Source organism: Bos taurus, chromosome 5 (genome assembly GCF_002263795.3).
Source record: "Bos taurus isolate L1 Dominette 01449 registration number 42190680 breed Hereford chromosome 5, ARS-UCD2.0, whole genome shotgun sequence".
NCBI classification, from domain to species: domain Eukaryota; kingdom Metazoa; phylum Chordata; class Mammalia; order Artiodactyla; family Bovidae; genus Bos; species Bos taurus.
The window spans coordinates 94,305,986-94,318,952 of NC_037332.1; the positions used below are offsets into that span (position 1 = coordinate 94,305,986).

Below are 12,967 nucleotides of genomic sequence, written 5' to 3' on the forward strand. Positions count from 1 at the left end.
GGAGGGTCCCAGGCAAAATGGGAATAGTTGGCCAAGATTTCTTTTTGGGTTTGGAGACTCAGCACGCTTGGTTCAGGAGAAGAAAGTTTGGGGTAGAGTTCTACTCTCTAAGACTTTCCATTAAGTTGATGGGCCATCAGCTCTCTACTTCCAACCAGAAGTAACCAAGAAACAGTTAGGGGAAGCAGGGGAAGAACAGTGACTGGGTGGTAAGTAGACGACAGTGGAGAAGATGGGGGCACAGAGAGAGAAAAGTGATTTCACGAGTCAGGCCTGATTCTCTTTCCTTCCCATGGAGGATGACTTAGCCATTTCCATGGAAAAGCCACCTTCGTTTCGGAACAGGTTGTAATGATTTAAGGAAGGCACTCCCTGCCCCATCCCTTTTTTATTTCAGGGGTTGGAAGCATGAGCCAGGTAGGAGGACCACAGAAAGGGGGAAATATGCAAGTAAATAAAATTTACAACCTAATTCATGAAACATTTTCCTTTGGTTTCTCTGCATATTATATATATATAAAATATATATATATTATATATATAATATATATATATTTTAAGCCTGTGATAGGTTATACTGATAAAGTTGTATTATGTAGCAATGACAGATGATTGAAATGAGGCACAGAAAATTTGGCGAGCCTGTGTGCAGGCTTGAGTGTGACAATAACACAGGTATTCAGTTCACAGTATTATTTGATGGCTAGCAAAATACGAGCTGTTCTTGTTTTTTTGAAAGCAGAAAAATATGAATCATATCATGGAATGCAGAAGCTGATAGCAATTTTTGGTTTGTTTAAGCATTAAAAGCAATCATTTAAATGCTGACACTTTTGAAATCCGAACATGAGAATTCACTAACCTTTGATGAAATCGTGTGCCAATGACGTTTTTGTCAAGGGAACACTGTATATACATTAATCAGATGACATTGGTGTGTGCTAAGTGTTACTTGTCTGTGATGTTTGCTGTATTTTGATTGCTCGAAATATTTTATTGGCCCAAATATAGGAACGTTGTTTTGTAGATGATAATAATAATGTACTCGATTATCGAATATTAGAAATGTTTCCAGGCCTTGGATGTGGAGGAGCCGGCAAAGTCTGTTTCTCTCCCATCTGACTCCATGGCTTGCTCTGTGAATTTAACTCCTCCTCACTCCCATCCCCCTCCAAGAAACAGCAGCAGGATGAACTTTGCTCTCAGTTCTTCTCCCATCCTTGGCTCATAACCCTCCTGCCTCCCCTACCCACGGTGGGTGTATGGAAGCTTTTAAAGAGACAGCAGTGAACCGGTGCTGCGTCCCCGTCTGGTTTCCACAGGTGTTACTCATTTGCGGTGACGGTGCCTCTGAGGATGGTGTGTTGTTTCTTAAGAAAGAGTGATGAATGTGTGTGGTGTGTGTTGATATTTTTGATCTCTGTGGAAATTGGGAAGGCCTCTTTTAAAATCAACACTGCCTTATATTTGGGCCAATTTAGAAATTAAAAAACTGTTCTAGACAAAGAACCAGATTACCAAAAGGCTTGCTTTTTGCATTTTATCGGCTAATCCTGAATTTGAGAATAATTAGAATTGTGCCAGTACTGTATCTAAACTTTACCTAAATTATAAGTCATTTCTGTGTGGCTTTGAGCAGATCCAAAAAATTGCCTTTTGAGAATTTGGAACTTATTCTAATACAGGTTTTGTTTAAAGCTTTAAGTATTGTTTTTAGTTTAATAGGGAATAGATATATAAATATTATTTTATAATAGCCTAAATCATTTAAAAATAACTGAAAGTTATATATTCTGTCACATCTACCTTTTAAAATGCAAATCCCCACGTGACCTTTTTTTTCTAATAATATGCTTTGAGATGTAGTCATAAACACTTAAAGATTATCTCACGACCCTCACCACATTCCTATTTTTAACAAGAAATTTAACAAATTAGCTTTAAGATGATGGCCAAAAGGTTATGGTTTGAAAAAATTAACAGTATTTTAAAATTGTTTATTTTAAAGCATAGTCCTTTTACCTATTGAAATATTGTGCCTCTTTTTAGAAAATTACTTGGAAATAACAGAATTAAACACTTTTGAATAAAACATACATTTAAAATAAGGAGTAACTAATGCCTTATATTGTTGATATCAGAAATCTTTCGCCTACCCTGCTGTTGTATGATTCCTGGTTCAAATTTAGTTTTCTTGTCATTTATTACTGTCATTAGTACTCCTGTTTGCTATTAGTATACACTTTTGACTGCTGAATTTACATTTTGATTCTGAACAAATGTGTAGAATATTTAAAAGTAATTTTTAATAATTGCTGCATCGTGTAGGATTGGAGGGTTATATGTGTGCATGTGTGTACATTAACACACCCACAAATTTGCTGTGGATCTGCAAGTAAGTTTACAAATACATAGCCAAAACAACATCCAAAATATGATTTATTTTCCTAGCCTAGGTTTATATCTTCACAATTCTGAATAAATTATTTGTTTCTTTGTAGAAACAAAGAATGGAGTATGGCCCAAGAGCAACCGACATTCCTTCTGCCCCGTCACCTCCTCCAACACCAGCTCCTGTCCCTGTTCCCCTCCCACCTTCCACTCCAGCACCTATTCCTGTGTCAAAGCTCCCGGCAAACATAACCCGTCAAAACAGCAGCTCCAGCGACAGTGGTGGCAGTATTGTGCGAGACAGCCAGCGACAAAAACAAGTTCCTGTGGACCGTAAGTTTCCCCGGGAGGCAAAAATACTCAGTTTCTCCTGTGAATTACAAGCACTACTAGGTAAAAAGTTTTGAGTGTTGTTTCTGCTGGTGTATGCTAAGTCACTTCAGTCATGTCCGACTCTGTGACTCTGTGGACTGTAGCCCGCCAGGCTCCTCTGTCCATGGAATTCTCCAGGCAAGAATACTGGAGTGAACTGCCATGCCCTCCTCCAGGGAATCTTCCTGACCCAGGGATTGAACGTGCGTCTCCTGCAGCTCCTACATTGCAGGGATTCCTTACCACTGAGCCACTAGGGAAGCCCCTCTGCTGGTAATAAATATTATTAAGTATATTTAATAGTCCTTTATACTTGCATGGTGCTTCACTGATTGCAAAGTCCCTTATATCTCATTTCTCATCCTCCAAGTAATTCTAAGAAACAGGAAGTCCTCTTTACTCTCTAATGTGTGTATTTCTACACATATTCCAATATATTGTGGTGGCTGAATGCAGACTCTGAAGCCAGACAGGCTTGAGTCTGTATAGTGAAACATCACTTGCTGGCCATGAGACCTTCAACAATGTAATCATTTTCTCTATACTTTAATATCTGACTCGTTGTAAACCCATAATATCTGACTCTAGCCCACCAGACTCCTCTGTCCATGGCATTTCTCAGGCAAGAATACTGGATTGGGTTGCCAGTTCCTTCTCCAGGGGATCTTCCTGACCCAGGGATCAAACCCAGGTCTCCCAGATTGCAGACAGATTCTTTACCATCTGAGCCACCTGGGAAGCCTAAATATATATCTGAAACTGTTGGGTGTTGGTTCAGGGGCTCCGAAGAGCTCTAGTACCATAGTCCTCTATGTCTCAGTGCAGAAAAAGAATTCAGCGAGAGGCACAGAGACAGATAAAAAGTGATTTATTAGAATAGGACACTTGTGAGGCTTATGAACTGGTGGACGAGAGATACCCTGCCCCAAGAACTTACTGGGCTACAGTTTTATAATCAAAGGAAACATCAGGAGGGGAAAAAGAACTTCTTTGTCTTTGTTGAGTGGACGTCATGCTTCCATTATCAGCTCCTCTTCCGGGTCGGGCAGGGGAGTTTTCTTGTCCCTGCCTTGTAAAACTAGGTCCACAAACTATTGTTTATGTGTGCACGATCACTGACTTACTGAGCTTGCTGGGCAGGATGTGGGTCCCATGCCACCATTGTTTTATTGTTTTGGGACATGTCTCGTGCTTCTGTTGCATGGTTTTGTTGCTAAGCATGTCTGCTTGGTTTTGTGGTTAAGCAAAGCTACTTTCCTGAGTAATCATTAACTTACAGGGGTCTCCCATAGTTTTTACTTACAATCCTCTAGTGGGATTAACTATTTAATCACCTATTTGGCTTCCCTGGTGGCTCAGATGGTAAAGCCTGCAATGTGGGAAGCCCAGGTTTGACAACTGGGTAGGGAAGATACCCTAGAGAAGGAAATGGCTACCCACTTCAGTATTCTTACCTGGAGCATTCCTAGGACTTCGGAACCTGACGGGCCACAGTCCGTGGAGTCACAAAGAGTTGGACTAAGCGACTAACACTTTCACTTTCTTTCGTCCCTTTACTCTGTCCCTGTCACATATATGGTGTACACACACACACACACACACGCACACACACACAATCACACTAGCTTAATATAATTAGTTTTGAATTCTGTGCTTTTCTCATATAAACATACTTTTACTGTAGGTGATCACTCTATTTTCTTTACTTTCATTATTGTTTATACTGTTGGAGTAACTCGAAAATTCATCTTCGTGTGAAATCTCGTCTCTGGCATCCAGATACATGTCTTAAACTATTCACTTTATAACTGGATGGGATACATGAGATTCAGGTTTTCATCTTGGTAAATCATAGCCCCATCTATTCAGTTGTGGTCCTTCTTGATAAATTAAGAGTTTTTTTAAAAGAAGACACTGAAACTATTACTGTTTAATTGTTCTCGAAGTTCTGGTTAAATACAATAAGCACAAACCTACTTTTATACATTACTTTCTTAACTGAAGTACATTAACTTTTAAATTACCTTCTTACCCATATCTTGACTTTACCAAAGAAACTAATGGAAAAATGATGAACATTTTCTGTGCAGCAAAAACAACTATGTCTGCACACGTGTGTGGTTGAGAGTGTGTGTATAATTGGCTACTAAATTTTAAACTGGCTACATTTCCATGTATTTTTTTAAAAGGTTGCTTTTCTTTTTTTTTCAGACAGTAAAGACACAGTTTAGAGATGAGAAAGTTCTATAAATGTTTTTGTTGATTTCCCTAAGGAAAATATTGCTGTCAGAGAGTTTCTTCATTCTTAGCACCAGTTTATAATATCTCCCTTCTCTGATGCGTCAGTGCAGTAATCTTTGACACGGTGGCACTTTTTTCCAGGCCTGGGATCAGGGTTCATAGGCATCCAGGCCCAATTTTGGAACAGTCTGTGGGCTGGGACAATTTGTTCTTTGTCCTAGTCTAAGAAACTAAGAATAACCTGATGGGAAAGAGGCATGGGTAGAATTCTTTAAAGATAGAGAACTCTCCTGATAATTGTGACTCATCATTTTTAAGTCTGTTTTTCATAAGTAAAAGGGTGACATTGGTATGTAAAACATAAACATCTCTCCCCAAATTAACACTTGTACCTGTTTTCTTAAACTAGTAACATTCTACATTCACTTATATAACATTCCTTTTAGAGATAGCTCAAAAAATAGTTTGTCAGTAAATAAAGATAATCCTTTCGGTAAAACAAATATTCTCTTGATCATTTTTTATCTTTGTGAGTACTTTTTGGAGAACATTTCTTCTGAATGAATGTTGGGGCTTCTCAACAGTCTTTTCGAAGCAAACAGACACATTTCTTTATTGGTAGCCTGGTTTCTTTCAAATATACATTTTGTGCTACCTGTGTTCTCTGCATATGGTCTCTGATAAGCCTGATAAGACTTCTGATAAGAATAAAATTGAAGGAGCTGTAATTTGAATACTCACCCATAAAAATGTTACCAGATAGCCATGGACAAGGAAAAAAAGGCAACAGGTCCATTGATTCAAACCAGCTGCTGGATCCTTGGGTCATATGAGCTCAGTTCAGTTCAGTTCAGTCCCTCAGTCGTGTCTGACTCTTTGTGACCCCATGGAGTGCAGCACACCAGGCTTTGCTGCCCATCACCAACTTCCGGAGCTTGCACAATCTCATGTCCCCTTGAGTTGGTAATGCCAGCCAACCATCTTATCTTCTGTCATCCCCTTCTCCTCCTGCCTTCAATCTTTCCCAGCATCAGGGTCATTTCTAATGAGTCAGTTCCTGGCATCAGATGGCCAAAGTATTGGAGCTTCAGCTTCAGGGTCAATCCTTCCAATGAATATCCAGGGTTGATTTTCTTTAGGATTGACTGGTTGGTTTTCCTTGCCATCCAAGCGACTCTCAAGAGTCTTATCCAGCATCACAATTTAAAAGCATCTGTTCTTTGGCACTCATTTTTCTTTATGGTCTAACTCTCACATCCATATGCGACTACTGGAAAATTCATAGCTTTGACTATACAGGCCTTTGTTGGCAAAGTAATGTCTCTGCTTTTTAATATGCTATCTAGGTTGGTCATAGCTTTTCTTCCAAGGAGTAAGTGTCTTTTAATTTCATTGGCTGCACTCACCATCTGCAGTGATTTTGGAGCCCAAGAAAACAAAGTCTGACACTGCTTCCATTGTTTCCCTATCTATTTTCCATAAAGTAATGGGACCAGATGCCATGATCTTAGTTTTTTGAATGTTGAGTTTTAAGCCAACTTTTTCACTCTCCTCTTTCACTTTCATCAAGAGGTTCTTTAGTTCCTTTTTGCTTTCTGCCATAAAGGTGGTGTCATCTGCATATCTGAGATTATTGATATTTCTCCTGGGAATCTTGATTCCAGCTTGTGCTTCTTCCAGCCCAGCATTTTGTGTGATGTACTCTGCATATAAATTAAATAAACAGGGTGACAGTATACAACCTTGATGTACTCCTTTCCCGATTTGGAACCAGTCCATTGTTCCATGTTCAGTTCTAACTGTTGACCTGCATACAGATTTCTCAGGAGGCAGGTAAAGTGGTCTGGTATTCCCATCTCTTTAAGAGTTTTCCACAGTTTGTTGTGATCCACACAGTCAAAGGCTTTAGCATAGTCAATGAAACAGAAGTAGATGTTTTTCTGGAATTCTCTTGCTTTTTCTATGATCCAGTGGATGTTGGCAGTTTAATCTCTGATTCCTCTTTCTTTTCTAAATCCAGCTTGAACATCTAGAATTTCCCTGTTCACTTACTGTTGAAGCCTAGCTTGGAGAATTTTGAGCATTACTTTGCTAGTGTGTGAGATGAGTGCAATTGTGTGGTAGTTGGAACATTCTTTGGAAGTGCCTTTCTTTGAGACTGGAATGAGAACTGATCTTTTCCAGTCCTGTGGCCATTGTTGAGTTTTCCAAATTTGCTGGCATATTGGGTGCAGCACTTTCACAGCATCATCTTTCAGGATTTGAAATAGCTCAGCTGGAATTCCATCACCTCCAGCTAGGTGATGGACACTAGCTTTGTTCGTAGTGATGCTTCCTAAAGCCCATTTGACTTCTCACTGCAGCATGTCTGGCTCTAGGGGAGTGATCACACCATTGCGATTATCTGGGTCATGAAGATCTTTTTTGTATAGTTCTTCTGTGTGTTCTTGCCACCTCTTCTTAATATCTTCTGCTTCTGTTAGGTCCATACCACTTCTGTCCTTAATTGTGCCCATCTTTGCATGAAATGTTCCCTTGATATCTCTAATTTTCTTGAAGAGATCTCTAATCTTCCCCTTTCTATTGTTTTCTATTGTCATATAAGCTATTCAGTTCTATTCATCATAGTTTTCAAAAAGGCTCTCCTCTTCTCACTTTTGAAGAGATCAATACTTTAGTTGTTTTGCATGTCTTCTGCTTCCTTTAAAATGTTACTCCTTTTATTTGAGTTTAATCTTTAGTAATATAAGAAGTCTTGTTTTAGAGAGGTGTAAAGGTAGTCTAGTGTGTTGTTATGTACTAGAATATTGCAAGTGGAAACCAAAGCCAGGAACACATCACAAGAGGTTTTTATATTCCCTGGAAAGAGGTTGTACTTTAGACTGGAGATGGCTAAGTCAACAGATAAGGAAATAAATCTTTTAGTGTGGTGATACTTTTTTTTATTACTTCTTTGAGATGTTCTCCTCTGTTGTATGGCAGTGTGACTAAATCGTAGTGATTTAAAAGAGTTAACTAATAAAATGCATGCTGTGTATTAGCTAAATGTAACCATTGGTAATATTCCCTCTCTAGCCTCTCATCCTCCCTCCTTCTCTCTCTTCCTTTCACTTATTTCTCTTTCTTTTGACTTCTTTTTTCTTCAAAAGCTTTCCTGGGTACTTGAGGAATTAAAAAAAAATTAGGCTAAAATAACACTATCTTATTATTTCACAGTTTCACTTATTTCCCAGGGACACCAAATACTTTCTGAAATACTCTCCCTGAAAAAAAGAATCAGAAGAGTGGTCACAAAAGCTCCCTTAGTGACTAAGTCACTGTCACTTGCCAAGTTAGTTAAATCGGATTACTGTATCAGTTCTTTGTACTTAATCCTTGAAGGTGATATACTACAAATATGTATGTGTATGTCTCTGACTCAGATTTTAAAAGGATCAACTTAGCTGTTGTATTGAGAAAAGAATGAGGAACAAAGGGTGGGGTCATGGAGAGAAGCGGCAGAGAGATCTGTGAACAGGCTGGTGGATCAGACCAAGCTTGGCAACAGAAAAAAAGATGGAGTGAAGTGGTTGGATGTGTGGCATCTTCTATGGTAGGACCAACAAGTTTTGCCAGTGGATTGGATGTAATTGAAGGCAAAGGGGAATCCGGCATACTTCAGTGGCATTTTGCTGGAGGCACTGGAAAAATAGAATTCCTAACTAACTAGCATAAAAGCAAGCTTCAGGAAAAGATGAGTCATTCCAGTGTAGACATGTTACATTTGAGATATCTAGTAGACATCCAAATGAATATATCAAGTAGAGAGTTGGTATAATATGAGTCTAGAGTTCTGAGGACCAACCTGGACTGCAGAAATAATTTGGGTAGTCACCAGCTTTTAAATGGTGTTTAAAGCCATGAGACCACCCGCAGTGATCATTGATGCAGAGAGTGCATCAAGAAAAGAGATCTAAGGACTGAGCCCTGGAGAGTTAGGGAGATGAAACAATTCCGAGAATAGGATACTGAGGCCTGTGAGACAGGAAAATCAGAGCGTGTGTGTGTCCTGAAGGCCATAAGAAGGTGTTTCAAGGAGGAATTGCCTTCTTCAAATGTTGCTGATGGATGACATAAGTAAATCATTGGTAATCAACCACTGGATTTTAGCAAAATGATGTGGAGAGATGCACCAATAGCCTAATTCCAGTGAATTTAAGAGGAAACTGAAGAATAGGAGTTTCAGTAGGCTAGTCTGGACAGGTTTTTTAGTTTTGCTAAAAGAGGAGCAGAGAAATGGGCAGTAGCTGAGAGGGGACATGGGGTTAAGAAAGGGCTTATTTAGAGATTTCCCTGGCAGTCTGGTGGTTAAGACTTCACTTTCCAATGCAGGGGGTGCAGGTTTGATCCTCACTCAGGAAGCTAACCAAGATCCCATATGCCTCACGGCCACAAAACCAAAACATAAAAGCAGAAGCAATATTGCAGCAAGTTCAGTAACGACTTTAAAAATGGTCCACTTAAAAATCTTAATAAAAAAGGAACTTATTTAAATGTGAGAGAAGTAACAAGATAATAGCATGTTTGTAATTGGTTGAAATGATTCAGTCAGAGGAAAATTGATAACATGGAAGAAGCAGGGGGAAATTACTGTCAGAGGATTTAAATAGAGGACGTAGCGTCTAGTGCACTTGTAGAGGGGTTGCCTGAGGACTGTGAAGTCACTTGTCTGTAATGTAATAGAAGGACAGCTGTCAGAGTGTACAGGGAAAGTGCTGGTGGTGAGGAGAGCTACTAGGGAATCTTAGCGGGGAGAGCTGCTGAGGAAACTTAGGGATCTAAGTTTAACTTCTTTATTTTACTCAGAAATGATGAAAATGAGATCATCAGCTCAGGGTGAGGATTGGAGACTGGGTGTTGGGAGGTTCACAGAAGGAAGAACATAGGAAATGTTTGTCTAACAGCAGGCAATTGTATGGTCCAGGGTGGGATTTCTCACCTTGAGCCCTGTGGATGTTTGAGGCTGTGTAATTCTCTGCTATAGGAGACTGACCTGCGTGCATTGCAGCCTGACTTGTTATGTCAGGCTTCTACTCACTGCATGATTATAGCTTCCTTCTTTCTTGACCCCCATTTGTGACATCTTCCAAATGTCTCTGGCTGTTGCCAGATGTCCCCTGGAGTCAAAATCCCCCACCCAGTTGAAAACCACTGGCCTCGGGAAATTATCAGGGAGCATTAACCGCCCAGTGGAGGTTCATGATCATGAAATTAACATGAGCTCACTCAGCACTGTTGGCTTCTATTCGGTGTGCAGGTGTAGCACAGAATACAAAAGTGAGATTTAACAAGGGTGGGGGTCTTGCCAAATGAATACAATGAAGACAGAGAAGAAACAGGGAGTGATTTTAATAATTGATTATGAAGTGTATGCTTGGTGAGAATGAAAGGGAAGATAGGAGGAATACTAGATTGTCAGCCCTGCTGGGGTCATAAGATTGTTGGCATTGGAGTTCTAGAGAGAGTGAGTTGTTGGAGCTTTAAAAAATAAAATAACCTCCTCTGTGTTGGTATCTAGGGAGGAAATCTCAGATGGAGGAAGTGCAGGATGAACTTATCCACAGACTGACCATTGGTCGGAGCGCCGCCCAGAAGAAATTCCACGTGCCACGGCAGAATGTGCCAGTTGTCAATATCACTTATGACTCCACCCCAGAGGAAGTGAAGACGTGGTTGCAGTCAAAGGGCTTCAACCCTGTGTAAGTCTCTCTGGGAATCCTTTACAGTTCTGTGCGTAAAACATGCAGTGTTTTCAATTTGATCACTAAGATGCACAAGTGATTCCTAGAAAATGTGAGAACCCAAGCTGTATCCATTATACTTAGGAAATGACTCTAGCCATTTATAGCTAAAAAACGAATTGCAAGAAGCGGAAATAACTGTCTTTTGTTGGCACCCCATTTTCTAGATGGTGGGGTCTGTTCATCTTTGGCTTCTAAAGCAATCTGTTGGCAGCTGTCTTTATCCTTCAGAAGGTCACATGTGTAGACTGTGGTCTTAACCTAGACTCCCTAGGCCACAGAGGACACAAAGCAGAAACTTTCCTCCCGCTGCAGCATGTAGGTCCCAAGCAAATAAAAAATAGCTGACATTACTTATTCTGGGTTATAACCTAATAGAGCTTTTCCTTTCAGAACTCCATAGGGAAGTTTCTATTTTTCTATTAAAAAATTGTAAATATTTTGTATATATTTGGTACACGTATTTGAACATGTGTATTTGAACTCTTTGAACAATACGTATTCAAGAGAACCTGACACATGGGACTCACCTATGACTGAAAAGAATGAGGCACGCTGGTTAGTCAGTTGCCCAACTGCTAGAAAGTTATCTATTCCTTCTACAAAACACCACATTTCAAGGAATTGCTGCTACATAATAAGAATAATAAACCCAGATAGTGCTTTTTTGATAGTTTATGGTTAGTGATCTTTTTTTTTAGTGATAATGACCTCAAGGTCATTACCAAGCTAGCCCCCTGTCATTCCCCTAAGCACTCTAGTACCATTTATGATTTGCAGTGTATAGAACACCTGGAGAAGAGAGATTGTAGAGGACCAGAAATTTTCCTTTTGTTTTTTCTAGACAGTTTGTATGTATGTATGTATGTATAATTTATTTTTATATAAATATAGTTGATCTACAGTGTCGTGTTAATTTCTGCTATAAGCAAAGTGGCTTAGCTATGCATCTGTGTACATTCTTTTTTATATTCTTTTCCACTACGGTTTACCCCAGGATGCTGAATATAGTCCCTGTGCTCTACAGTAGGACTTTGTTGCTTATCCATCCTATCTGTAATAGTTTGCATCTACCAACGCCAGACTCTCAGTTCGTCCCTGCCCCTTGGCCACCACAAGTTCAGACAGTATTTTTAATGCTCTGTTTTTTTCTTTTCTTTCTTTTGTTTTCTCAGGACTGTTAATAGTCTTGGAGTATTAAATGGTGCACAGCTTTTCTCTCTCAATAAAGATGAACTGAGAACCGTCTGCCCGGAAGGGGCCAGAGTCTTTAGCCAAATCACTGTTCAGAAAGCTGCATTGGAGGTATGACTTATCAACCCAAGATGGTGTTTTTCTGTATTAGTCATGAGGGTGGACTGCAGTTTGAAAGCTCTGGAAATAATGTTTGTGTCCATATTGGTCACTCTCTTTGCCTTTCATACAGAGCTGAATTCAACTTGAATCAGGTTTAATAATCTGTTACTGGAGTCATCAGTGACCACTTTTAGGGAGATTAATTTATTTTAAGTGTGCCTGCAAAATGAAGCTTGAACTTCATGTATTTTGGGATGTCTAATAAAAAGCCTAATGCTTTAATTTTGTATGTGCTAACTACTCCTATAGGAATTTTATTTACTCATTTACTTCAAGTGAATAAATGACCTAAGAGGCCAGAAAATTTTTGCTTGTCCTTAACATTTAGTTTGTAGATTCTAGCAAGTTAGAGATTGCTGTTGTTTAGTTGCTAAGTTGTCTCTGACTCTTCTGTGACCCCATGGACTGCAGCCCACCAGGCTCCTCTGTCCATGGGATTTCCAGGGCAAAATACTGGAGTCGATTGCCCTTTGCTTCTTCAGAGGATCTTCCCAACCCAGGGATCAAACCTGCATCTCCTGTATTGGCAGGCAGATTCTTTACCACTGAGCCACCAGGGAAACCCAGGTTCGAGGTTATAAAGTGTTAAAACTGTGGCTGTATGCCTTAGGCCTGCTTAGTGAACTGAAGGTTGCTCAGTTGTGTCCAACTCTTTAGAGTCCCATGGACTATACTGTTCATGGAATTCTCCAGGCCAGAATACTGGAGTGGGTAGCCTTTCCCTTCTCCAGGGGATCTTCCCAACCCAGAGATCAAACCCAGGTCTCCCACATTGCAAGCAGATTGTTTACCAGCTGAGCCACAAGGGAAGCCCAGGAATACTGGAG

The 12,967-nt window shown here is 39.8% G+C and overlaps 1 protein-coding gene across 4 annotated transcripts in view; it reads left to right on the forward strand.

Moving 5' to 3' along the window:
• Positions 1-12,967, forward strand: part of EPS8 (epidermal growth factor receptor pathway substrate 8) — a 196,218-nt gene that overhangs the window by 180,622 nt on the left and 2,629 nt on the right. For all 4 annotated transcript variants that reach the window (XM_005206995.5, XM_010805476.4, XM_015471251.3 and 1 more), the window contains 3 exons: positions 2,502-2,724; positions 10,562-10,742; positions 11,960-12,089. In XM_005206995.5, coding sequence (XP_005207052.1) covers positions 2,502-2,724; positions 10,562-10,742; positions 11,960-12,089 — 534 coding nt within the window. The remainder of the gene's footprint in view (positions 1-2,501; positions 2,725-10,561; positions 10,743-11,959; positions 12,090-12,967) is intronic.